The sequence below is a fragment of the Balaenoptera physalus genome, assembly GCF_965194825.1.
Source record: "Balaenoptera physalus genome assembly, chromosome: 1".
NCBI classification, from domain to species: domain Eukaryota; kingdom Metazoa; phylum Chordata; class Mammalia; order Artiodactyla; family Balaenopteridae; genus Balaenoptera; species Balaenoptera physalus.
The window spans coordinates 87,125,269-87,148,903 of record NC_138882.1 but is presented as its reverse complement, the minus strand read 5'-3'; the positions used below and the strand labels follow the sequence as shown (position 1 = coordinate 87,148,903).

Sequence of the window (23,635 nt, the reverse complement as noted above, 5' to 3'; positions counted from 1 at the left end):
GAAGCAGAATAACATCTCTAATGACAATGAAAGCATGCCAGACAGTCATCTCCACAAGTAGAACAAACTGTAATCCACTATTTCAAAATGAGCTGAAAGATATTGTGAAAATAATGTAAGAAATAAAAGGACAACAGAAGTCAGAATTTGAAAATGCAGCTATTAGGTGACTAAACTCGGGAAAGAACTGGAAATAAAAGAAAAAATCTGGGACTTCCCTGGTGGTCCAGTAGTTAAGAATCCACCTTCCAATGCAGGGGATGCGGGTTCAATCCCTGGTTGGGGAACTAAGATCCCACATGCCATGGAGCAACTAAGCCTGCACGCTGCAACTACTGAGCCTGCGCACCACAACTAGATAGAAGCCCAAGAAGCCCGTGTGCCATATGAAGAGCCTGCACACCGCAACTAAGACACGATGCAGCCCAAAATAAATAAATAAATAATTTTAAGAAAGGAAAAAAATCTCTTCAGAAATGGAGACTAAATTAGAAGGAATATAAGACTAAGTAAATATAATAGATAATGCCTTAAGAGAAATAGAAGGTAAAATTTTTTAAGTTGAAAATAAATGAAGAGATATAGAGAATACATACTAAAAGCTAAAATCAAGGAAAAAAATTTAAACCACTACATATTGAAATAACACACTGCATATATAAGATTATCAACTCAGAATGACCAACACAGTCATGTTCTAGTAAAATTATTGAACTTTAAGGAAAAAATTATTATTTCATCATGTAGGCAAAAAGAGCAAGTAACCTAGAAAAGGGGAAAATTATATTGTCATTAGACTGTTTGACAGGAACGATTTATGTCAGAGAAATTAGGGTAACATAACTAAGATATACTTAAGGCAAAAAAAATGTAAGCTAAGGGGTTTTTTTGGTTTGTTTTTTGGCCACACCACAAGGCATGAGGGACCTCCTGACCATGGATTGAAACTGTGCCCCCTGCAGTGGAAGCATGGAGTCTTAACCACTGGACCGCCAGGGAAGTCCCAAGGCTAAGGGTTTTATACCCAGCAAAATTGACTTGGGGGTGTGGAGAAAAGGGAATCCTCTTGTACTGTTGGTGGGAATGTAAATTGATACAGCCACTATGGAGAACAGTATGGAGGTTCCTTAAAAAACTAAAAATAGAATTACCATATGACCAAGCAATCCCACTCCTGGGCATATACCCAGAGAAAACCATAATTCAAAAATACACATGCACCCCAATGTTCATTGCAGCACTATTTACAATAGCCAGATCATGGAAGCAACCTAAATGCCCATCAACAGAAGAATGGATAAAGAAGATGTGGTACATATATACAATGGAATGTTACTCAGACAAAAAAGGAACGAAATTGGGTCTTTTGTAGAGACATGGATGGACCTAGAGACTGCCATACAGAGTGAAGTAAGTCAGAAAGAGAAAAACAAATATCGTATATTAATGCATATATGTGGAATCTAGAAAAATGGTACAGATGAACCGGTTTGCAAGGCAGAAACAGAGACATAGATGTAGAGATGAAACTTATGGACACCAAGGTGGTAAAGCCGGGGGTGGTGGTGGTGGTGGTGGTGGGATGAATTGGGAGATTGAGATTGACATGTATACACTAATATGCATAAAATAGATAACTAATAAGAACCTGCTGTATAAAAAAATAATAATAAAATAAAAATTAAAAAAAATTGACTTGGAAGTTTGAAGGGCACACACAACTGTTACCAGTATTCAATAACTAAGAGAATGTAGATTCCATGAGCTCTCCCTGAAGGATCTAGAAAAAAGCTTTACAAACAAAATGATTACAGCAACATCAACATATGGACTGGTGGTAAGCCATATATAGATAGATAGATAGATATAGATATAAATATAAATATATGTATAACTTGTAGAACTAAGAATAAATATATCTGTATGTTTTCCTTTTCCTCTAACCCTTCCTTTTGTGAACAATTTAGTCCAAAGCCATTAGGTGGGACCAAGCAAGGGAGGCAAATGTGTGAAGCAGAAAATGGTGCAGAGCCACAGTGGCCCAGCATGAGATGTGAGGAAGACATCTAAGCAGGGATGTGGCAGTGACAGTGACCTGATGTAGGTTGTTGGAGCCACAGTAGGATAAAGGGGGTGTGTACTTGGAGAGATGGTCCATAGTAAGGTATGGGAGCCTGAGTCAGGTACAGAGAAAATCTTCATGAGGGGATGGTGCAGTAGGATGTTGGAGCTGGAGCAGAGTGAAGAGGGCATTGGCGAAGGGATGGAGTTGGTGGCAGTGATGGGAGATTGGTTATGCATAAGAGAATTGATTTACATATATAGAGAGGATAATGGGAGCCAGGTTTCTCACTTTCACTTTCAGAAAAGGGAATAACAAATATGGAAAGGGAGAAAGTTAGAATACGCTATGCCCAGTAGTGTTGGATTGAAATTGGAGATACTGGTGTAAACTTGTAGTTTTCAGTAGATAGATAGTAATAAGTTATCTACTATCTACTAATAAGTAGATAGATAGATAGATATAGAAATAAATATTGATGTAAATGTATGTGCATAGCTCTCTCCACTGAGAAGTCTTGGGGACAGCAATATCTCAGTAATGAGCTCACCTAGGGACTAAATCTTGGTTTCTAAATACCATTCTCAGGAATTCCCTGGCAGTCCAGCAGTTAGAACTCTGTGCTCTCACTGCCAAGGGCCCGAGTTCGATTCCTGGTTGGGGAACTAAAATCCCACAAGCTACTCGGCCAAAAACAAACAAACAAACAAACAAAAAGGAATAAATACCAGTTTCCACTACAAGGAATCAAGGCCCTTTGGAGAAATGACTGATTCCAGGGCTGGTGCAGAGAAAGTATGAGCCTGGAACATTTGTTTTGCCAAAAAGTAACGATGTGCTCAAATAATGATGGGGACATGTTAAAAGGACCCAGAGGCCAGTTTTCTTTAAAATTGATTTTTATTGGAGTATAGTTGATTTACAATGTTGTTAGAAGCCAGTTTGAAAAGGCTCTCACTGGCCAAATCTGGAATAATTTGAGCATCAGAATGAATGTTTAAATCTATGAGTTCATAAAAATACAAAAAATGCTAACTGGTCACACTTAGATAATGATAGGGGCAAAATCATTTCAAAAGTCTTTAAAGAGAAAGAATAAAGCATTTATCTGACCTTTCTTATATGAGCTTAACACTGGGTAACCAAAAAAGTAGATGAGAAAATTGTCTCCTTATCAAGTTAATGAATGAAAACTAAGTTATAGAATTAGAATATCATTATTGTGCAATACCAAATGAAATAACTGAACAGAAGCAATTGCTAACATCACAAGAAAAAGAGACAACCAGACACAATGGGCCTCCTGGTGAAAAAACACACCACCACTTACAGTCTTGCCAAAGGCATCAAACCTGAGTCTGAACAGACCTCTGGATTGAGCTGTCCATGTGCAGGAACTGCAGAGGACTGAGGAACATGTTGAACTAAACTATTAGTATGCACTCAGCAAAACCCAGACTGTGGGCAGAAAGTAAGGTATACAGATCAAACATCCTGGGGTCTTTAACAGATACACTGTTATGAAAAGAAAGGGCTAGAGGAGGAAATCTGTAGATTAAAAAACTCAAAATACATATAAAATCAAATAAATGGGAAATCTGAAGTATAGTGTCCAGGGAAGCACACTTGGATGATGAAACTATAAAGAAATCCAAGGGGATAATTATCATAAAAGTCAGGAGAGTGGCTATTTTCTAGGAGAGGGGAACAATTGTGATCGGAATTGGGCTAGCTGGAGAAGCTCCATTTCTCGATTTAGATGGTAGTTTCAAGGGTGTTGGCCTTAAAATAATTCAAGTCATGTATTTGTTTTGTGTGATTTTCTATATGTGTGTTTTATTTTTCAGTTATAAAGGTAAAAAAAAAAATCATGGACTTTTGATTCCAGATGTGGTAGGCTGATAATGGCTTCTCAAGATATATCCACAGCCTAATCCCTGGAACCTGTGAATGTTACCTTTTTTGAAAAATAAGAAGAAAGGGTTTTTCTTTGGAAAAAGGGTTTTTTTTTTTCCTCCAGATGTGATTAAACTAAGGATCTTTAAATGAAGAGACTATAATGGATTACCTGGGTGGGCCCTAAATGTAACCACAAGTGTCCTTATAAGAGAAAAGCAGAGGGGGATTTGACCAAGAGGAGAAGGTGAGAAGAAGATGGAGAGAGATTGGAGTGATGTACCCACATGCCAAAGAACACCAAATAATGCCAGAAGCTAGAAGAGACAAGGAATGAATCCCCCTCCAGACCCTCCAGAGGGAGTGTGGCCCTGATGTTGCCTTGCTTTCAGATTCTGCCCTCTAGAATTGTGAGAGAATCAATTTCTGTTGTTTTAAGCCACTAAGATTGTGGTTATTTGCTATAGCATCCACAGGAAACCAATACACCAATACACCAATAAACCAATACAGGTAAGCTGTAGATCATGGCAGGTCAGTCTTCCTCCTGCAATAAGAAGCTAGAAAAACTACAAAAAACATGTTTTTTAAAGGCAACAAGGGGATGTCAAAGGAATGAGGACGAGATCAAGTAAAATTCCAGAGACAGGAGAATGTTTCTGAAGTGAGCTGAGCACAGGCTGAATATAAGGCCTAACCTAGACAGAATGCCTCTGCCTGGGGAAAAGAAATCACCAAAGATTTTGGTGGTCATGCAATGCTGGAGTGACAAGTTAAAATTTTAAAGGGCCTCTAATGATGGCTAGTTTTATCTATGGAAAATTTGCAGAACTCCTGGAATGTTCATGAGGCTGGAGAGTTGGGTTAAAAGCTTCTAAAAGGCACAATGAATCTCCCACAGTCTGGCATTATTGATTAGGAAGTGAAGACCTGCTGAGGCAGGGAAAGGAGAAGAGCCTCAACTACTCAACTGGTATCCTCCTCAAGATATTTGCCAGATTTTGAGACTCCCTGGAACAGAAGCTTGCAGAGCTGGCTCAATCTTCTTCAGTACTTCAGAGCTAAAGAGATGAATACCTGCCCAGCTTTCAGTCAAAAGATTGTGAGGAACATGCCTGAAGAATATGGATGAACCAGACTGAAACAGCAACCCAACCCTGAGACAGCCTAATCCTTGACTGGATTGAGGTGAATCAGTCCCTCACCCTATCTGCCTAATAGGAAAAAGTGAGAACGCTCTCTGGTGGAAGAGAACATGATATGGAGCCTTCTGTAGTTATTCATAATTTCTGGCAAACAATAAAAAAGCATAAGACTTGTAAAGAGAAAAAAAATATGACCAAAATGAAAAGAAAAAAAATATAAAAAGACTCATAGATGATCCAGATACTAGAATTAGCATACAAGAATATAAAAATAACAATGATTAACATGTTAAAGAAAATAGCAAAAATTATGGACATATAAATGAAAATGAATTTAAACAGAAAATTGGAATCTATAAAAAACTCAAATGGACATTCTAGAACTGAAAAACAAACAAACAAACAAAAAGCCAAAATCTGAAATGTAAGGGTTTAACAGCAGATTGGGCACAGAATTAGTGAACTGGAAGATATGTCAGTAGAAAACATCCAAACTGAAACACAGAGATAAAAAAGAATGGAAAACAAAAAGAAAGTAAGAAGCATAGGAGACATGCTCAAATATCTAGCACACGTTTAACTGGAGTCTTAAAAAAGAGAAGAGAGAATATTGGGAAAAAGGAATATTTAAAGAGATAATGGCTGAGAATTTTCCAAAACTGATGAGAGATATCAAACCACAGATTCAAGAAGCTCAGCAAACCCAAGCAGGATAGATACAAATAAAACCATGGCTAGGCATATCCTAGTAACACTGTTGAACATCAGAGACACTGTTGGGTATCTTAAAAGAAGTCAGAAGAAAAAAGGCCCATTATCTTCAAAGAAACAACAGTATAACTAACAGATGACTTCTCAACAAAAACAATGGAGCCAGAAGAAAATGAAATAACATATTTAAAGTTCCAAAAGAAAATAACTGTCAACCTAAAATTCTATACCAAAAGGAAAAAAATGCCATAAAATATAAATTTTAAAGATATCTTTACCAAAACAATCTTGAAAAAGAAGAATAATGTCTTGTACAGTCTGATTTCAAAACTTACTACAAAGCTACAGTAATCAAAACAGTGTGGTACTGTCATAAAGACAAACATATAGACTAATGGAATAAAATAGAGAACCCAGAAATAAACCCTCACATATGATCAATGATTTCAACAAGGGTGCCAAGACCATTCAATGAGGAAAAGACAGTCTTTTCAACAAACGATGTTGAGAAAACTGGATGCCTACATGTATAAGAATGAAGTTAGACCCTTACCTTACACCACAGACAAAATTTAACTCAAAATGGATAAGAGATCTAAACATAAGGACTAAAAGTACAAAACTCTTAGAGAAAAACATAGTGGAAACGCTTCTTAACATTGCATTTCATAATGATTTCTTGGATATGACATCAAAAGTATGGATATGATATCAAAAGTATGGGCAACAAAAAAAGATAAACAGGACCACATCACAATCGGAATCTTCTGTGCATCAAAGGACACTGTTGAAAGACAATCTGTTTCTGCTTTTGTGGAACTTTTGCTTTAGCAAGGCAGTCTTTAGACAAGTGTGACACATGCTGCAAGAGAGGTATTGCAGAACTGAATTATAGAGGATGTAAAATTACAAAAATCCTCAGGGCATACCCACAGGGTAGTGCAGCCATGGGCAAGCTAGACACATTTTCTTTCTCATCTTTCTGTTACAGCCCCCTGGAGCCAGGCCCTGAGCAGGTCAAGAAATGATCCTTAACTCTTTTGGAGTTGAAGTTTCAAATACCACTTCTCCTAAAATATGGAGCAGTGAAAATGTTTGTGAGGTGGTGGTGATGGTGATTATTAATTCCAATGTAGTCTAGTGTTATTCTTTTCTTAGAATTTCAAGACATTCCCCATAACCAGGGACACCCTGACATGTTACAAAACCAGTCTGGTGATTATTGACTTAAAAGCTCGAACACTGGTGAGAGCTAAATACTAATTAAACTCGAAGTAATAGCCAACCATAGAAAACTGGGCAAACTTAAAAATGACTTTCCAGATAATACCAGACCTGCTTTAAAAAGAGAAGAAACTTCTTATAAGTTTCCCTTGTTTCAGTTTAACTTACGTCTTGTTGTTTTCATCTTAGCACAAAAGACATGCTGGTCACCTTCCTCTGAATAGTGCATCATCAAATGTTAGTGGTTTGCTTTCCCTGTCATCCTACTCTCAGGCTGAATGATTCTAGATCCTTTCACTTTTCTTCTTTTAGACTCTGTGGAATTTAACCACCTGCCTGATCTCTGGAACTGGTACTGGCCCTACCAGAGCCTTAATCTAGGGACCTTAAAAGGAGTGAGACCAGAAGCCAGCAAGCCACCTCAGGCCACTTCTAAACAAGGATATAGCCAATTAATTGATGGCTAATTGCTTTAAAGTTCATACGAAGAGGACTCTGGTAGCTATGAACGTGAAGTATTCAAGCAGTTTTAGAGGAATCCCAGTAAGCCTTTTGTCATTACAAAAGACACCTGCTATTTGTCCAGGTAAGCCTCAGAGAGGTCCAAGAGTCACCTGGAATATGGGGTTTGCGAGAAGGTGACTACTACTTTGAAGAAAAAATCTACTACCTAGTTTTCAAGTCCCAAAGGTGATACAAAGAGCATCATTTGGGTGCCTCTAACACAAGATCTTGACCCTTCCCATTCCAAGGTTTCATGACCTAATAAAATATTTTATTTCAATTAGGCTAAAATTTTATGCATTGCTTTGGTTCAAATTAACTCAGGGAATTTTAAAAAACAAAACTGATTTGGTTTCCTGCTGAGTGAAAAATTTTAAAACTAGTTGTGAAGGGAGTTGTGGCAAAGTAGTGGTTTTAGGTTCACTGTTTGATTCTAGACACTGCTTCCAGCCCTTGCTACAGAACCACATTGAGAAGGGAACGCCTGTAATTTAGTTACACTCCCACAGTCAATGGAATTTTTCTGATGTTTAAGAGGTAGGCAAGAGCCTTTGACAATTAGGAAACTTTCAGAGATTTGTCCAAGGTCCTACAGAGTGAGTGATCCATCTGAGATATCATACACCCCAAGGTACGCGCAACTGTATGATTCCTTTTTTAATTCTGAGTTTGAAGACTCAGATCTTATACTACTTGCTGTGTGATCGGGTAAATCACTACACAAGTCTCGGTTTCTTATCTATAAAATGGGTCGAACATGCCACATGATCCTGGGTTCACTGTTAGCTTCGTGTGGGTTTTTTGTTTTTGTTTTTGATAAGGATCCAAAAAGGAAAGGAGAATTTCTGCTTCCTCGCTCAGCGTCAGTGTCTTGAAGTGCCCCGCCCCCCATCCACCCACGACCCATACCCATCTCCCACACCACCCACCCCTTCCTTGAATTTGTGCGTCAGAATACTGTTCTAGTCCAGACTCTACCGCGATGTGATACGACGTCTGGCAACTCCACATCTCTGGGTTTTGGTCGCCTCCCAGGACACTGGTACGGTCGGCTCTGACCTTATCAACATGGCAGCTGGAAGTGGCTTGCAGGAAGAAGAAAGGTGTGGCACTGAAGGATCACTTCCGCTTCCGTCGGCCCCAACGCTTTCGTTTCTCGTGCTACCGTGACTAAGATGGAAGCGCTTTTGGAGTCGCGGTGCGGACTTTGGGCCGGCATTCCGGCCCCTGGGCAGTTTTACCGCATCCCGCCCACTCCCGGTTCCTCTGTGGACCCGGCGTCCGCGCTCTACGGGGGTCCGATTACGCGCACCCAGTAAGCTCTCGGCGCCTTAGCCTGCGCATGGGGAGGGACCGTGGGGCCTGTTGCGGCCGGCAGGTTCTGGGAGCCGGGGAAGGCGAGGGAGGCACCCCGGGGCGCACTAACAGCGGGGGAGCTCGGGGAGGAGGGTCCCGGAGAATGAAAGGAGCCGTGGAAAGTCAGAGGCGGAACCCACAACGTGGGAAGCGGGCTCAGGCTCTCCCCCCGCGTCGCCCCTCGCCAGACCACCCTCTGTCTCCAGGAACCCCATGGTGACCGGGACCTCGGTCCTGGGCGTCAAGTTTGAGGGCGGAGTGGTGATTGCAGCAGACATGCTGGGCTCCTACGGTTCCTTGGCTCGTTTCCGCAACATCTCTCGCATTATGCGAGTCAACAACAGCACCATGCTGGGTGCTTCCGGAGACTACGCTGATTTCCAATATTTGAAGCAAGTTCTCGGCCAAATGGTGTAAGTCATCTCGAGAATAGGAGTAGTTTCCAAGTGGGGAGGAGAATCCACTGTTTTTTATCCCCTCAAGAAATTCTAGGGTGGAGAAACTTGAAACTGCAGCAGAGGACAGGGAGACTTGGCGTGGAAGATGTGAGAATGTTTGCAAATAAGTAGTTTATTTTAGTGGGTTTAAATGGGGAAGATTGTGGTAACATCTTTTGGGGGTGGATGGAAACCCCGACTTCTGTTCTTTCCCTTTTTTCACAACCAATTCTTTTTAAGGATCGATGAGGAGCTGTTGGGAGATGGACACAGCTATAGCCCTAAAGCTATTCATTCATGGCTGACCAGGGCTACGTACAGCCGGCGCTCCAAGATGAACCCCCTGTGGAACACCATGGTCATTGGAGGCTATGCTGATGGAGAGAGGTTGACTTGAATACAAATAACTCATTTCCTTGACCTACCCAATCTCTAGTGCCTGTGTAGTGTCTGTCTCTTCCCCCTGAGTGACTCCCACTTCTACCTCAGACCCCATGGTCCCATCCTTCAGCTAAGATACAGAAACCTAAGATGACCTATTGTGTCCTGTTAGCTTCCTGGGTTACGTGGACATGCTTGGTGTAGCCTATGAAGCCCCTTCGGTGGCCACTGGTTACGGTGCATACTTGGCTCAGGTAAGTAGCCAGGTGAGGGACGAGGGATAGGAGAAGACAGAAGGCGGTGGGGGTTAGTGGTTGTCTGCTTGTTCTACCCTTGAAATTCTGACATGAGGAACAGGCTAGGATCTGTACTGCTGGGCGGATGGTTTTCTTTTTGGTCCAGAGGCCATAATGACAAGGTGGGGTATGTCCTGGAGGGAGTCAGTATACATGTGCAAAGAGAGGACACCCTAGAATTTCCCCTTCAAGTGGGTCTTAGCACAAGTAAGCAGAGTTCATTTTGCTGAGGCAATAGGTGGAATGTCGCCTTTTCACCCATTTATGATTCTTTTCACACCGTGGATTTGCGACATATCGCCTATCGCCTGGTATTCAGCTCGTGATATCTCCCATGTTTTTTCCCCCGATATCCCTAGCCTCTGCTGCGAGAAGTTCTGGAGAAGAAGCCAGTGCTGAGCCAGACTGAGGCCCAAGAGCTAGTGGAACGCTGCATGCGAGTGCTGTACTATCGAGATGCCCGTTCTTATAACCGGGTGAGAAGTGTGAATAATAAGTGATGCAGATCTAATTGGCAGGCTTTGCAATCCCCGAGTCTCTAAACTTTGAAGAACAGAGTGCCCCATTTCTGTGTCTCCTGTTTTCACATTTGGGAAAGACCCTCAACTTGACCTTTGACCAGGGACTTCTTTCACATAAGGGTTGGCATTTTCATTGAAGAGCTCTGCTTTCTTTCAGTTTCAAATCGCCACTGTAACTGAAAAAGGTGTTGAAATAGAGGGACCCCTGTCTGCAGAGACCAGCTGGGATATTGCCCACATGATCAGGTGATTGAAATTAAAATTACAGTAGAAAAGATAATTGGGAGATCCCTTGGTTGCAGTAAGCTTGGTTTTTCTGGAGGTCTCAACCAAAAAATTCTCTGGGTGGCAAGGGTTTGGGCTGAGGATAGAGCTGCTTTTACGAATTGATTCCTCACTCTATGGCTTCACAATTTTATTATGATCTCTTCCTTTTTAGTGGCTTTGAATGAAATACAGAGGCATTATCCAGAACTGAAGTTGTACCCTTCTTCTAACTTTGAACTTGGCTGGTTCAAAGGTACTATTCTTTTGTAAAATAAATCCTTTGAAACACTTGCTGAGTGGTTGTACTGTTTGACTAGGTCACACCAAGAGTGAAACTGCTAAGTACTGCTGTGTGCCATCTCCCTCCCTGGTCAGAGAACCCTTTGGTTCTTGGTTCTGGTAGCATATATACAGAATGGTCTTCATGATAATACCGAAGACCCATTAATTACTGTCTTCATTTGGGTCTGTATGGAAGGCTGCTTTGTATAGAAGTCAGACTTAATCTTTGTGTAGTAACATAATTAGCTTTTGTGTTTAACATTTTTCTTCAACGTTTTTACCCATGCACTAGTCTAAAATACAGACTTTCTGGTTAATGTTGGCTCTATATGTGGTTTTAGTTAAAACATCATTTCAAAGATGGAAATGTAACATCTAGTAGAGCTGTATAAGGTTACTCCCAAACTGGAACTAACAGCCTTGATCCCACACCCGTCCAACCTCCTCACCCTTCATGGGGAATACTAAGTAATTTCGACATTTAAGCTAAGTCTACTACTAATTTCTAGCACTGTCAGAAGACCTCTTACAAGTATTGTGTTCACTAAGTCCTAGGTGTAGTGGTGAGTCAAATCAATTCGGGTTATTAGCCAGTTCCCTCACCAGGATGGCGTTAAACCCAAATTTTAAAAAACACCCTGGGTGATTCTGATGCATATCCTCTCTAAACCTCTTTTTGAGAAACTAGTATAGGCAGTAAACCCCAAAACCATTACAGGCATATCTTGTTTTTTATGCTTTGCAGATACTGCAGTGTCGTTTTACAAACTGAAGGTCTGTGGCAACCCTGCACTGAGAAAGTCTTGGTGCCATATTTCCAGTAGCGTTTGCTTACTTTGTGTCTATGTCACATTTGGTGATTCTTGCATTATTTCAAACTTTTTCATTATTTTATCTGATATGGTGATCAGCAGTGATCTCTGACGTTACTACTGCAAAAAAGATGACAACTTGCTGAAGGCTCGGGGTGGTCAGCATTTTTGGCAATAAACTATTTTTAAATTAAGGTATATAATTTTTTAGACATAGTGTTATTGCACATTTAATATACTATAGTATAAACTTACATGCACTGGAAAACCAAAAACACTGTGACTCGCTTTGCTGTGATAGTTGCTTCACTGCAGTGGTCTGGACCCCAACCTACAGTATCTCCAAGGTATGCCTGTATAGAAATTCAGTGAGGTGAGAGCTGAGAGAGAAATCGAAACCCCTCCACTTGTATTACCCATGATTACAACTAGAAAATTCAAGCAAAAGAAAACTATCAGCTTTCAATTTGCATCTTCCACACATTCAGTCTCAACACAAAGTAGTCAATAAATACTTGTTTATTGATTAAACTGAATTATAAAAAACAAAACAAAAAAAACTTCCTATACTACGAAGCCATGCAGGCAGAATCCACAAAGGTAACTTCCTGGCCAAAACCCAGCTGATCCACTGTTGGTATTATGGCCTTAAAAAAATTACCCATTGAGAAAGTCATACAGTGTGCAGAGGCCAGGAACCCAGCTGTACTAAATCTGGGGCTGCTGCGGAGATTAAGTCACTGCAGATAGAGTTGACCATAGTTCTTGAACTTTCTGAAAGGCAAAGTTTTGACTCAAAAGTCCATATTCTGTCAAAATGGCATCAGGCAAAAAGCTGGGGAAGAGAAGCCCAGGTGGATCCTCAGTTCAGTTTTCAGATGCCATGGGTTCACAAAGCTGGCCAAGCTGTTTATGGAAGGGAATACTCCAGTTCACTATATTATAGTGTGCTGGGAGTTAAAAAACACAAAAAAAAAAAACGGATGAGGAGAAACAGGTGGTAACAAATGTCACACCTGTACCACCAGGCCCATCACATCTTGAGAATCTCCCAGTCTGTGAAAGCCTGCTCAAATAGGGTCACCTAGAAAAAAACCACATTGTTTATAAATCCATTTCCCCTCATTTTTTTAAATGTTCCACTTATGTACATTTTAAAGATGAACCATTTACAAGCCTGTGCAGGTTGCCTCCTTGGCTCACAGGAGGGATACATTGCAGAAAGCCTCAGGATGTACAGAAGTATAGTTGTGGGAAAGGTGGACCTGGATTTTTGCTCCTTTTCTCTGTGTGTTACAGTACGTTTCAGTTTATAGCCATTGAGTACATACAATTAAAAAAAAAATTCCCTCATGCAAATTGTAGAAAAAATTTTCTTTCCTTGAAGCTGGCAGTGAAAAATAAAGATTCATGTCTTTTTCTTTGTGCACACCCCTATGTGTTTCTTCTTCATGTCAGATTCTTCTCTAAGCATTAAGAGAAATAGGGGAAAGCCACAGGGTAAGCAGAATTTCAACAAGTGGTCTTTTTAAAGTTCAATACAACTTCTTGCACAATTAGCTGCTGGCTGGCGGACATGTGATCCCTTGAACAGGTATGCTGTCCACTTAACAGGAGGAAGCTGAACAAAGCAGGGACTGCCCCCATGGATTGCAGCATGAAGACCCGTACACTGGGAATGGCTTCCACCCTGAGGTTCTGTGTGGTCACCTCAGTACCTCTTGCTTGCTAATGACCCAGGTATGATCCTTTGTCCAGAGTGACGGTGTGAGAATGGGGAAGGGGGCCAAGGATCACAGGTGCAAAGAATATTGGTTTTGTTGTGTTTTTGTTGGAGGGAGGGTGGTGAGGGAAAAAATCTACTCATCATTCTGGACGATTAAAGGTGGTGTCATGCATTTTTAAAGCCACAATTTTATATTTAGAGTTGCTGTAGAAACCAACATCTCTGGAGAGGGAAGGAAAGAAAGGAGAAGGAAGAGAGAGTTCAGTGGGATTTTTTTTCCATTTTCATTTTTATATAAAAGTGTTAAGACCACAATGAAAAAACGTTTTTATCCATATATATATATAATAAACCAGTTTGTGAGCTACAATTTTTGTCTTTCCCATCTTCAGAAATGTTCTCACATTGACAATGGTTGGATAGCATCATGCCAAAAGACACTGGCCACACAGTAAAACAAACAAAACCCAGATGTACTATGATACAGTTGAGGTAAAAGGGGAAACAAAAGATTTAACATTCGCCCACGAAAGATTTTTTTTTTCCTTTTTCTTGATTTTGTCAGAAAAATACCAAGCACAGTGCTTTAAATTTAAAAAAAAGTCACAAAAACCTGTTTTTAGCAGAAGTGAATGACCAACGAGGCCGGGGCCAGGGCCAGCTCATCGGCTCAGACATGATCACTATCGGTTTTCCTAATAATCCACAAATCCACAAGGATGTATAAGTCAACATCAGGGGGGAGTGGTGGCATAAAATTAAAAAATATAACCCAAATACCCCCACCTGGTATACCCCCTTTACCTCTACCCTCCCTAACGCTTTCCCACCCCCACTCCACACCCCCTCATGACCCCAACACTTAAATCTCCATCAGATCTAGGTCAGCTTCTTCAAAGCCATAGAAGGACTCCGTCTCGCTTTCACCCTCAAAGAGCTGGTGAAGGCTTTCAGGCTCAACTGTCTCTTCAGGAGATGACCTGGGTCGGGGAGTGGAAGCTGAGGCCTCCTCAGACTGTTCCCCACTCAGCTTCAGTTGCTCCTCTAGGGAGGCAATTAGCTCCTCCTGCATGTCAGCATTTCTTGTAGGTGAGTTAATGTTGCCATCAGGGCCAGGCAGAACGCTGGCCACAAGGAAGGACCGCTGAACTAGCTCTGGACAGTCCCCAATGACACCAAGCACCTCAGCCAGCCAGACCAGAACCAGTTGAAGCAGGACATCAGAATCACATGCACTATCTGCCATTTCCCGAGCCTGCTCCTTCCACTTTTTGTGCAGGAAGTTCTTGACAGTTCGTTTGATGCACACATCTAATGGCTGGATTTTGGAGCTACAGCCTGCTGGGACAACTGCAGGCAAAGTGCTAGAGGCACTAAGCATGGCCAGCACCTCTTCTGACAGGTGAGTGCGATGACAGTCCATCACAAGCATGCCTCTGCTGCGCTGGCAAGCGGTGTGCTTCTGCCACACTCGGGCTGACCACAGCTCCATGATCTCGTCGTCGCTGTAGCCACTCTCCTTCGCCTCTAGCAAGATAGAGTCTGGCACATTAGCAGGCTGATCCATCTGTCCTCGGTAGAAAACCAGGGTAGGGAGGACAGTGCCGTCTGCCAGAATGGCCAGCACCACATCACACCAAGGCTCCCCTGTGCCCACTGTCTGCAGGGCATTCTCCTTTCGGTCGTCACTGCTCAGTACCTCCGTATCCAGGAACAAGGAGACCTCATCAATAGCCACAATCATAGACAAGGGTAAGTCCTGGTTGTGAATCTGCCGTTGTACAAATTCAATGAAGAGTCCTGCATTCTCTGCCACATCCTTAGGTAGAGTGTGGGCCACAGCTCGCCGAGCGTGCGGAGTCAGGTGGTGCCGTAGCATGAAACGCACAGCCCACTCATAAGAAATCTTAAACCCCCCCTCCAAAGAACGTCCTATTTTGGTGGCCTTCTGGAACAAGGTCTCCTCATTTACAGGTAGCTGTTGCTCTCGTTGGGTCAGCACCCACTCAGCCAGTTTCTCTTCTGCCTCTAAGCTCAGATATTTGCCCTCCAGATTCTCCCCCTGTGAGGCCTGGAAGCGCCGAAGCCAACGCCGGATGCGTCGTTGGGGGTTTCGGAAGTGTTCAGCTGCCTGTTCCGTATTGCAGCACAGGGCAAACAGTACCACTCGGAGCTTCTTCACAGAAAGCTGCTCCTTCTTGCCAATCACACTGCTACTACCACCCCCTGATGCTGGCTCAGGCTCCTGGGTGACTGGGCTCCCTTCATCCTGGTCATCGACATTCAGACATTCGGCCCCCTCCGTAGCCAAGGGTGGAAGGGCTAAAGGCTGGGGATGAGTGGGGGTTGGTGGTGGGGTTGCAGTTGAGGCTGGTGACGGGAGTGCCTGGGCCATGGGAGCTGGTAGCTCTTCAGGCTCAGCTGGGGTGGCGCCCGCAGATTTCACAGTGGCAGCTTTAATAGAGGGGAAGGAAGGAGGAGGGTACAAATTCTTCAAGTTCCGGTCGTGCACTCGGTCACGAGTCTGGCCATGCCTAAAGGGTTAGCAACGAGAGGAGGAAAAAGCTCAGTTAAACTAGAAGAATGAAATAATAATAGTAGTAGTAGTAATAATAAAGACCAAACATACTATAAAATAGAAATTAAACCATCAAGCGAGTTTCTGTTACCTTGAGTGAGATATCCAAGTGAGTCCTATGGGAAGTAAGACAATAAAAAAATGTTAGCTCAGTGAAGAAACAAACCCTCCAAAGACAGTGCTTTAGATTTCAACAAAAAAGCAAACCTACTGCCTTCCCAGTCTTATATAAACTTTAGGTTAGAATGCTTCCAATTTGGTGAAGTGTATCTCAACAGTGAATGGGTTAGGCCAGGTAGAGATGCACCAGACTCATGGTATGACCTGTATCCTTAGCTTTTTTCCCTAACCCCCAACTCTCCTACTTACCCCGTGGCAGGATGCTACTGGATCTGTGAGAGGGGTTGAATACCAAATGCTTAGCCATGGCATCTCCCACAGAAGTAACAAAGGTACATGAAGTGCAGGCCAGCTTGATTCCACTAAGAAAGAGAGTCAAGAGTATATGAGACAAATGTAGTAGTGACACTAGAGAGAGTTAAGCTTTGAGGCTTAATAAAGAGTGTCCCTCCTTTCTCCTCTCTCTCAAATTAATTCATATATCCACCCCCCAAAATAATAAAAGGGATTTAATATAAAAACTTGAAAAATTAACAGACCATCAATAAGTTTTTTGTTACCTCACAGAATTTTTAAACAAAGCCAAATACTTGGGGCTCTTCCGTGGAACATGATTGCTGAGAAAGACAAACAAAAAGTGGTATGAGTTACGTGTTTCTGCTTGCTAAACTAGAGATCACCAGCGACTGACAATGCCCCAACAAGAGCAATGCCTCTTCACTCAATCCTAACCTCAACCCAAGCCTGTTCTCCTATCACATTAATATTTCCTATTAACATGCAAACGAATCATGGGGTGGGGGGAAATCTATTAAAAGGCACATTCTGGTTGGGGGTGGGGTGGTGGTGACCAGGGTCAGACGCTACATTTCTAAGAAGCTCCCAACTAGTGCTGCTGGTCCTTGGACCACATTTTGGGTAGCAAGGTCCTACAGAATCAGAGCACAGACCATCAAAGCCAAATGAAGCCGGGTCTGGCCTCTTAACCTGCTAGGACAGGTGGACAAACAGCTCTAAAAGTTGAAGGAGGAAACCCCAGAAGCAGGGGAGGGAATGCACTGAGTTCTGGAGAACCTGAAATCCCAGACAGGAACATTGGTTTAATCGTGACTTACTTGATCATGTGGTTGGCATAAGCTCGAGAACAGCAGGTACTATAGCGACATAGAGAGCAGTGAACATAAGTAGGGAAATGATTAGGGAAATCTGGGATCTCAAAGCTGCACTCCAGACATGTCTGCCGGCCCATGACACTCCTGTCAAGAAACAAGGAAAATTCTTATTACTGCCTCAGGGGTTCCTAAATTGTAGGGGATTTAGACAACAGATACTACCTAAAAGGCTACCAGATTACACTAGCTATCAGGAATAACTGTGCCCACCCGGCCCCCAGCCTCCAGAAGAAGGCACTGACATTTTCCTAACAGCTCTCTTCTGGACGTTGCGCTGGACAGGGGGATAAAGGAAGACGGGCAGAGGGTCCGCTGAGGAGGCCAGTGGTGCTGCCTCCTGCAAGGTGCTGGGAGGGACATCACTGGAGGGTACAGGAACAGTGCGTGGCTGCCCTCGGGAAGCCCGGATTGTCACCTGTGAGTCAAGGGAAGGGATAATTAGACACTACCCACGTTACACCTCAGAATATGGAAAATCTCTATTCCTCCCCTTCTTGGATCTGTAAAGGGAATGTCAACAAACCCTTTACCTTGGTGCCTGGTTTCAAACCTTCCAGCTGCTTGGGTTTACGGAAGGTTTTATGGTGCTGAAGCTTGTGTTCAATTTTGTCCTTGGCAAAGAGAAACTGCAGCCGGCATTTGTTGCAATGATAAACATTCCTCTTCTGAAGGGGGAATAAAAAGAGACAGAATCCTTTAAAGGCTCCCAATGAATTTTCTTCCCTGAGGAGAAGGTACATCATTGCCAATCGTATTCTTCCCACCCTTCTGTTGATAATTTAACAGAGGAAAAAAGAGAAATATACAACATAACACCAAACCTATTATTTTTTAATCTTTTTATATAACTTTATTTTGAAGTAAAGTTACAAACCTATTATTGGGTGGTGAAAATCATCACCTCCCATGCTCCCAGAGAAAGGCAGACTCAAAGTCAGGATAACTAGGTCCTCAAACCATCTCCCGCTGACTTGCTTTAACAATTTGGCTGAGTGGCTTAAGCTTTCCTTGCCCCTACTACTTCATCTTTACAGTGTGGATGGACAGTGCTACTACTTCTGGATATTCTTCTTATTTTTTAAAAAATAAAATATGTACGTGGTAAAAAAAAAAAAATCATACTTTTATTCTGTACTCCTTCATGTGGTAAGCATGCCTTCAACTCCAACCCTCAGTCCCTCTCCACAGACACAACTTGTTACCAAGTTTCTTGGGTATTCTTTCACAGATAGTCTATGCATATAACCATATAGCAAACACATACGTCTCCAATCACCACCTGTTTTTCTTTCTCTTTCTTTAACAAAAATGATAGTCCTTTCTACACAGTGCTGTTTTTTTCCTCTGAACACATCAATGCATACAGATATGCCTCCCTCCAAGGCCATTTTGAGGATTCAGTCTGCCCAGTATTGAAATACGACACGTCTATGATTTTCTTCCCTAGGATAGCAAGGCTCTGTAACCTCAGCTGAGTTACAGGTGATAATTTCCATGCTACTATATGGAAATGCATTAGTGGTGGATTATCAGCAGTCACTATGTGTGAGCCTAAGAAAGTGCCTGCTTACAAGTAAGAGTGAGGGCACGTGTGCACACACGTGGATGTTATGCACAGGTACACCCATCTTGTTCTCTCTTCTGTTCCCTCTCTATGTACCTTCACTCTTCTCCTCCAGTGCCTCCTTTCCTGCAGTATTTTAAAACAAAGGCATACCTATTCCATCTTAAAAAAACAAACACAAGAGCAACAACAAATTCTCCCTTGCTACCTCTTTTCCTGGATCTACCACCCTTGGTCCTCCTCTTCATAAACAAATTTATATTTTTAAAAATAAATTTATTTATTTATTTATTTTTTGGGCTGTGTTGGGTCTTCGTTGCTGTGCACGGGCTTTCTCTAATTGTGGCGAGCGGGGGCTACTCTTCGTTGTGGTGCGTGGGCTTCTCATTGTGGTGGCTTCTCTTATTGTGGAGCACAGGCTCTAGGCATGCGGGCTTCAGTAGTTGCAGCACTCGAGCTCAGTAGTTGTGGCTTGCGGGCTCCAGACTACAGGCTCAGTAGTTGTGGCACACGGGCTTAGTTGCTCCGCAGCATGTGGGATCTTCCCGGACCAGGGCTCGAATGTCCCCTGCATTGGCAGGCGGATTCTCAACCACTGCGCCACCAGGGAAGCCCTAACAAATTTATTTTTTAATTTATTTTTTTCATTAACAAATTGCTTTAAGTAAGTTGTCTCCATTTCCTTACCTCTCATCATTTGTCCAGCTGAAATTTGACTTCCACCCTGCTAACCAACAAAACGGCTAAATTAAATGCTGGCCTCTAAAGTTTCTACCTTGCTGATACCTTCCTGCAACACCTGACCACACTCTTTTCTTCAAAATACTTTTGTCCCCTCAGCTTCCTTGACACCAAGACTCTTCTTGTTTTCCTTCCAGGACTATGGTCCTGGCTTTGTGGACAGAGACTTCAATGGTCCTAAGCCTTCACCTTATTCTCAATTTGGGGGGTGGGGGATGGGGGTGCAGCATAGCACTTGCAAGTTTAAAATCCACTGGATTTATATAATGATGATTCCTAAGTACCTTTCACAATCCAGGCTTTTCTCCCAGGCCTCAGACCTGTATATCCAACTACCTATTTAATAGTCAGTTATACTTGATGTCCATAGATACTGCTAACTCAAGAATATCCAAACTTGGGACTTCCCTGGTGGTCCAGTGGTTAAGACTCCTTGCTTCCATTGCAGGGGGTGTGGGTTCGATCCCTGGTCAGGAATGAATAAGATCCCGTGTGCCACATGGCATGGCCAAAAAATTTAAAAAATAATAGTAATAAAAAAGAATATCCAAACTTATAATCCTCTCCTCAAAAATTATTTTCTCCAGTGTTCCTATCTCAATAAACAGTCCCACCATTCATTCAATTACCGAAGAGAGAATCCTGGGCACTGTTCTTAACTACTCTCTCACTACCTTCACCTAAATCCATTTCTAAATCATAGATATCACTTATCTTCTCAATATCTCTCAACTCTATCCTCTTTGTCCTCATTTCAAAAGCCAATAGCCACTATCATCTCTTATCTAAACTACTGAAAAAGCCTCTGGCTTGTCTCCCTAACTCTAGTCTCAACCTCCTTCAATTCATTCTCCTTAGAGCAGCCAGTGCAATCATAACTAAAAGCAAATTTGAACACATCACTCCAGGACTAAAAATCTCTTTAATGGCTTCCCAACAACTTATTATAATAAAAGTTGAAATTCCTTTTTTATGGCTTACAAGATTCTCCATGATCTGTTCCCTAACTTCCAACCTCCCCCTGTACCTTACACATGCCAACCACACTGAACTTCAATTCCTTGAATTTCCCTGTCTTTGAGAGCATTCTGTCCTTCTATCCCACTTCATCTGGCTCATCCTTACTCATCCTTCAGGTCTTGAACACCCCTTTTCCTAGAAGCCTTACTAGGCTCCCAGAATAGGTACATTCTTTTTTACATCTTGTATTTCCCCTAACACAACATTCTTCTTGCTTTATTGTACTGTTTAATTGTCCTGTTTAACCACTAAATCTCTAGCATCTAGCCCAGTGCCTGGCACACATCACTGGAATTCAATAAATTTTTCAAACACATGTATATTATCTTCTCTACCAAAATTATTTGCTTAGCTCAGTCCTGGCCCCTGTATCCATAATTAAAAAATAAGAACACGGAAATTGCTTGGTGCCTGGTACCTGGTGCCTCATGTAATGCTGTTGGAATGCATTGCCATTTTTGAAGACCTTCAGGCAATAAGGGCAGAGCAGGTGCCGAGTATCCTCATGGATCATCCGAAAATGGACATCTACCTCAGAGTAGAGTGAGGAGCGATACTGACACACCTGAGTCACACAAGAAGGAAAATAAGCTAAGAGTGAAGTGAACAACTGAGGCCTTAAAAAAGAGGTAGCAACAAAAATGTTAAGATACGAAAAAAAAATTTTCCTAAATGTATAGAAATCAAATTATTTTTCTGACGTTTATTGCAGGGCTAATGTTGGTGATAAATTCAGCCGTGAAATAAGATAAAAATGGGAAAGACAGGAAAGTCTGAGAACAGTCCATATTCTGACAAAGAGGAGTAGAGTTTTTTTTCTATCTCCAAAGGGCACATTCAGGAGACAGACACTCCCTTAGTACAGGTATATGTTCCCAGACTGGGTTCCTCGGCTGGGTACATGCAGATATTCCTTTATGTTTTTCTCCTGCATGGGAAACCCTGAAAATAGAACCTGTGTTCACAATTTCTTCTGTATTTCCTCAGTGTTCCTAAAACTGAGTGTGTGCAGTAGGTACTAGGCAATGTTCATTAGTGGATTCTTTGTATTTAGCCTGAAAGCAAAATGGCTAAAGCTCCCTGGAGAAAAAGGCAATACCTGGCAAACATAAGGCATCTCTCCAGGCTTATGAGTATCCTTCATATGCTGGAGAAACAGTGGCTCACTCTCAAACGCCCACTCACAGATCTTGCACTTGGCTGTAAGAAGAAAAATAATCAATAAATCCATCTGAAAATAAGACCAAAGTCCTGCTGACTCATAATCTTTATTTTCTCTGACTCCTATATCTTCATTTTCAATAGTCAGTAAATTATGAAGTCTCTTCTAGTCTTTCTTTAAAATGGTTCTGTCTCAACATTTGTGCTACTGAATAGAACTATCCTTCTGTCTCTAGCTCAGACTTCTTTACCAAAGTTCCATTCTAGATTTTGAACTCTCTACGAAACTTAATATTCTACCATCTACTCTAACTTAATTCAGCATCCTCCTGCTCCCCATCATTTCCCTTCTCACATCCCACCTCCTCCTGAGCTCAAAACTTAGGCATTATCTGACTCCAAACCCGTGTTCTGTCACCATTATTTCAAAATGCACCAAGGAATTGTCACTTCTGCATTCTCACAGGCAGAAACTTGGTAGAAGCCCATATGATTTCCTACTGCTAATTAGCTGGCGTCTAATACCTCCTATATCTCCAATAAATACAGTATCTATTCTTTATATACCATTGCCAAACGAATTCTTTTAAAATACTACATTACTTCATCCCTCTGCTCAAGGATAGACAATGATTATCTCCTATGAATAATTCAACATTTATTGAACGTTTACTAAATGAGGACAAATAAGGATTTGTCCTCAAAAGACTGATGATATGAACAGAACTTCTTGCCTTCTTATGAGTTATTGTGTTATTTCAGTATTAACTAATTTGAGATAATTAAACTTTAAAATTAGCCATTTTATCAAGCTTTTTATAAGGCTGCAGTTCTAAATTTTTGGCAAAAATTTTAATTGCTACATATTTTGAATTATACAGGCAAAATATAGTTATTTGTATTTTTCTTACCATTACTGGAATTATTTTCAAGTTTTTGCAAACAAGAAAATTGTAAATTTGAAGCTCTAAGCGCTTATTTATTGGACAATGTCCAACCCCTGCCCCACACCCCCAAATGAGTGAAGCTGAAATAAAAAACAAAAACCAGGGGTCTGAATCTTGGGTCTAGGGAAGAGGTCTCAGGGAACCCAGGTATCCCCTGAAATTATCTGCAAAAGAAGTAAAATGTGTATTTTTCTGGGAAGTTTTGTGTTTATTTCTCAAAGGTGTCTGCAACCCATTTAGGACCACTTCCCAGAGGTACATTAGGTACAAGAACAAGATAAAGAAATAAAAAATTCTGCCTAGAATGAGGAAAAGCTGATATATGAGCTGAACCTTGAAAGAAGAGTGGTTTGCCAGACAGAGGAGACAAGAGAAGAACATGAGCAAAGGCATGGTGCTGCATGGCATGTTTGGGAAACAGTAACTAGTGGCATGACAATACTTTCTCCTGTTTTCTTCCCCCTTACCTCTCAATTCAATTTGCTAATCTTTTTTTCTTTTCTAGAACACTTTTAAGCATTGGTGTTTCCCAACCTTCTGTCCAGCCTTTTCTTATTCTCTATGTTTTCCCTGGGCGATCTCATTTACCCTCAAAGGCTTTTCCTACAACCCACACATCCGCTCTATTCTTATAGGTGTCACACATCAATTATAACAACATTTATTAAGCAATTTTTAATGCATAAACACCATGCTAAGATTTATATGTATT

General features: G+C 41.7%; 2 protein-coding genes across 5 annotated transcripts in view; one reads left to right on the top strand and one right to left on the bottom strand.

Moving 5' to 3' along the window:
* The first annotated feature begins 8,671 nt into the window (after nucleotides 1-8,671).
* Nucleotides 8,672-11,091, top strand: PSMB4 (proteasome 20S subunit beta 4). Its single transcript, XM_082475697.1, has 7 exons — nucleotides 8,672-8,857; nucleotides 9,105-9,311; nucleotides 9,576-9,722; nucleotides 9,889-9,970; nucleotides 10,372-10,488; nucleotides 10,691-10,779; nucleotides 10,973-11,091. The coding sequence occupies exons 1-7, from the start codon at nucleotides 8,718-8,720 to the stop codon at nucleotides 10,983-10,985; spliced, it is 795 nt and encodes a 264-aa protein (XP_082331823.1). The 5' UTR covers nucleotides 8,672-8,717; the 3' UTR covers nucleotides 10,986-11,091.
* A 1,304-nt stretch (nucleotides 11,092-12,395) lies between these two features.
* POGZ (pogo transposable element derived with ZNF domain) overlaps nucleotides 12,396-23,635 on the bottom strand; it is a 46,718-nt gene continuing 35,478 nt past the window's right edge. For all 4 annotated transcript variants that reach the window (XM_082474133.1, XM_082474134.1, XM_082474135.1 and 1 more), the window contains 9 exons: nucleotides 21,915-22,015; nucleotides 21,234-21,380; nucleotides 18,021-18,155; nucleotides 17,733-17,905; nucleotides 17,434-17,574; nucleotides 16,879-16,935; nucleotides 16,568-16,680; nucleotides 16,290-16,314; nucleotides 12,396-16,154 (listed from right to left, as the gene is read on the bottom strand). In XM_082474133.1, coding sequence (XP_082330259.1) covers nucleotides 14,483-16,154; nucleotides 16,290-16,314; nucleotides 16,568-16,680; nucleotides 16,879-16,935; nucleotides 17,434-17,574; nucleotides 17,733-17,905; nucleotides 18,021-18,155; nucleotides 21,234-21,380; nucleotides 21,915-22,015 — 2,564 coding nt within the window. In that variant the 3' untranslated portion in view covers nucleotides 12,396-14,482. The remainder of the gene's footprint in view (nucleotides 16,155-16,289; nucleotides 16,315-16,567; nucleotides 16,681-16,878; nucleotides 16,936-17,433; nucleotides 17,575-17,732; nucleotides 17,906-18,020; nucleotides 18,156-21,233; nucleotides 21,381-21,914; nucleotides 22,016-23,635) is intronic.